Source organism: Capsicum annuum, chromosome 10 (assembly GCF_002878395.1).
Source record: "Capsicum annuum cultivar UCD-10X-F1 chromosome 10, UCD10Xv1.1, whole genome shotgun sequence".
Classification (NCBI taxonomy): domain Eukaryota; kingdom Viridiplantae; phylum Streptophyta; class Magnoliopsida; order Solanales; family Solanaceae; genus Capsicum; species Capsicum annuum.
In genome coordinates this window covers 86,448,529-86,452,075 of record NC_061120.1, presented here as the reverse complement: position 1 = coordinate 86,452,075, position 3,547 = coordinate 86,448,529, and the positions used below count along the sequence as shown (strand labels likewise).

The 3,547-nt window shown below is 32.4% G+C and overlaps 1 protein-coding gene across 1 annotated transcript; it reads left to right on the top strand.

Annotated features, from left to right (window-relative positions):
- The first annotated feature begins 964 nt into the window (after nucleotides 1–964).
- LOC107844981 (probable purine permease 4) lies at nucleotides 965–2,252 on the top strand. Its single transcript, XM_016689286.2, has one exon. It carries the CDS (start codon nucleotides 1,039–1,041, stop codon nucleotides 2,050–2,052), a length of 1,014 nt encoding a protein of 337 aa, XP_016544772.1. The 5' UTR covers nucleotides 965–1,038; the 3' UTR covers nucleotides 2,053–2,252.
- Nucleotides 2,253–3,547: the final 1,295 nt, after the last annotated feature.

Sequence of the window (3,547 nt, the reverse complement as noted above, 5' to 3'; positions counted from 1 at the left end):
GTAATTAAGACTTAAACATGACATAATATTTACGTGACTATTCATAAATGTTTACAATGGTGAAGCTCAATTAAACATGTTAAAGAACCTAACTGAAATTCTATTATAAGGGACGACATAGCAATGCAGTAAAAGTTCTAAGTCTTTATGCAATACTTTCTCAGTTTTAGTTTGTTTGATCTATTTTTCTTTTTTAATTCTATTTAAAAAGGAATGATCCTTTTATTTTTTTTTAGCAACTCTTTAATTTCAAATTTTCATGTGACATAATTATGACCACAAGATTAAAAAATATTTTGATACATTTGACATATATTTTATTTAAGATCAAAAAATTCAAAAGTTTTCTTTATTTTTTTAAAATCAATGTCAAGTCAAAATAGGTCAATTGATTTGAAATTAAGTAAGCAACGAATTGACTTAAACTCTTGTAAGCAAAAAAGGAAATTCGCTAAATGATTTTCGTTAAGAGTATGAAATTATATAACTAACCTTTTCAATGATGTGAAAGCATTATTTAATGTCATTGAATAAACAAATTAAGCTTCCTGTTTGACTATAGATTGAAGTTGAAACTTTAAGGATTTGAGATTTTGATCAACTTATGATTTTGGGAACTTGAATATATGATTGAACATGTACTTGGAAATATTTGAACTTATGTGAGTTAAACTGAAATTTCTCTCAAAAGTTGGTTGGTAACTTGAAAATTGTTTAAAAATGGGTCTTTAAAAGCTGATTCAAAATATATGATCAAATAGATATTTCATATACATTTTAAAAATCTGCTCCAAAATATATAGTCAAACGCTATGTAAATGTCTTACAAATTTACCCTTTTTATCCTTCACTAGAGTCCGCCTTTTCATAGTCAAACCACTATATATACCCACCGAAACCTTGCATTCATCCACCACAAAAAATTCAATTTTTCATTGTTCTCTCTTTTTTCATTCAATGGAGTTTTTAGGTCACAAAGAAGTTCATCAAGATCAGTCAGGAATTTTGAGAGAAACAAACAATAGTAACAAACGTTACATGTTTCTTGTAGGAATTAATTATATGTTACTTTTTGTTGGTTCCATCTCATCATCCCTACTCTCAAAATTCTACTTCAATCATAAAGGTGATAGTCGATGGGTATCCACTTGTGTTCAATCTGCAGGATTCCCTCTTCTGCTTCTCCCTATTTATTTACCTTTTTATGTATTTAAATCCACTCATAGAAAACCATTTACAAGATTCACCCCAAAAATCTTGTTAATCTCTATTCTAATTGGTTTGCTTTTAGGTCTCAACAACCTTTTATTTTCTTGGGGCAATTCTTATCTCCCCGTTTCAACGAATTCACTTGTTTTATCATCACAATTAGTCTTCACTCTTATCACTTCAGTGATTATTGTCAAGCAAAAAATCACATACGCGAATCTAAATTGTGTTATTTTATTAACGCTCAGTTCGGTCCTATTGGCATTGGGTTCGAGCCATGATAGGCCAAAGGGTTTGACGAGAACAAAGTATTTTATAGGATTTTTCTCGACAATTGGTGCTGGATTGTTGTTCTCTCTTTATCTGCCATTAATGGAAAAAATATATAAAAATGTGTATTGCTATTCTATGGTCGTGGAGATGCAGATGGTGATGGAATTAGCAGCAACGGTTTTAGCCACGCTGGGAATGATTATAGACGGTGGATTTTCAGCGATTAAAAAAGAGGGTAAAAATGTATTTGATTTGGGGGAACAAGCATATTGGTTAACGGTGGTGTTTAATGTAGTGACGTGGCAATTTTGTTTTATGGGTACTGCTGGGATGGTTTTCTTGACTAGTTCATTGACAGGAGGAGTTTGCATGACGGCGTTAATGGCCGTTAATGTTTTGGGAGGGGTTATAGTGTACGGGGATAATTTTGGTGGGTTTAAAGTTGTTTCAACTTTGTTGTGTGTCTGGGGATTTTCTTCGTATTTGTATGGACTGCATATGAAAATAGAGGACGAGGAGCAAAAGAACAAGGATTCAACAGAGATTGACGAACAACGATTTGTACTATGAAAGAAATCGTAACGCACAATGCTAGAGGATGATGGCCATATGACAAGTCCTTGTTTTTGTTTTTAATAGTAGTAATAGTACTGTTATCATGCATTTTCTGGTTTGGAGACAATGTTTTAAAATTTTCATATACCGAAGTTTTCCATTCTAAGATAATTCCTATTAACTACACCCAAGGGAGAATGGGGAAGAATGTTGATCAGAAGAAATGAACTTTATTTTTCATCTGTCCTCTTACATTATTTTAAATTTTTCCTGCTTGTTTTTCATTTCATGGTTAATAGAAGACACTAACATTCTATGGGATTCGTTGGTAACATGAGTCTTGATCCACATTGAAATAAATTGAACTCTAATCGAGATGAGGGGTTCTATTAGGACGATGAAACTTGTTAATTAGACGAGGGTTTCTTCTCATCTTGATCTACACTAAATAAAGATTCCATTAAACCAAATACTTGCTGAAATAATTATCATTCAAGAAACAGTATCCTTCGATTATTAGTAATGATTTTGGCCCTATTTTATCATTAATTGTAACGACTACTTTGAAACACTTATCAAGCTAGGGATTGAATTTTTTTAAAAAATAAGATATGTAGGTTTGAGGGGAAGGGCAAATGGGGAAATATATTTAGGTGGAGGAATGAACACTTAGCAATAGGTGAAAGTTCAAGTAGCTAACCAGCTGAACTATTAAGTGTTACATGAAAAATATATCTTTAGCAACCTATTTTAATTCGTCCGGAATTGATATTACTCGCTCATTTGACCTGCTTAAGTACTTCTCCCATCATTTTTGGGCCATCTTCTTTCATAGATCAAAATCTTTATTCTATATATCATATCAGTCACTTCCGCAGTTCGTTTCAAATGACAAACTTATGCAGAAAAGAGCAAAGAGATAAAATGAAGGTTAATCTCCTTTGTTTAAGAGTTATACTGTGCAATTAATAGGGTAAAATATAACTCACAAGAAATAGATTAAGCAGAATCAAGAAAAACTTCATCGTATCCATGAACTTAGTTCCGCAGACAAGTGGAATCTAATCATTAATTATTAATTATTAATTATGATCATAGGGCGCATCACAGATACAATAAGAAGCATCTCTCACCTGGTAGGTGATTCCTGTGCAAAATGCCGAACTTAGGATCGTTGAAGGACTTATAATTAAGTTGCTACTTTGGAGGTTTAGTGTGTGCTTGGAATGAACGGTTGAAGTCCAACAATGTAGTGAAATGAAGACTTAGTTTTCTTGAAGATCTCCAATGTACTTGATGAAAAAAAAGCTCAATTTACAAGTTTGATCTGAGACCCCAATTACATGTTTGGAAAAAGGTTTAGATCCCCGAAGGGGGGAAATACTTGTTGAAGTGGGCCCAAAATAATCTCAAAATTAAAATTTGCATTCTCAAGTTTCGAAGAAGAATTATCTGTTTAGTCAACTGGTATTATATTTATAGTAGTTTAAGTGTGCTCGTCTTGCGCGTG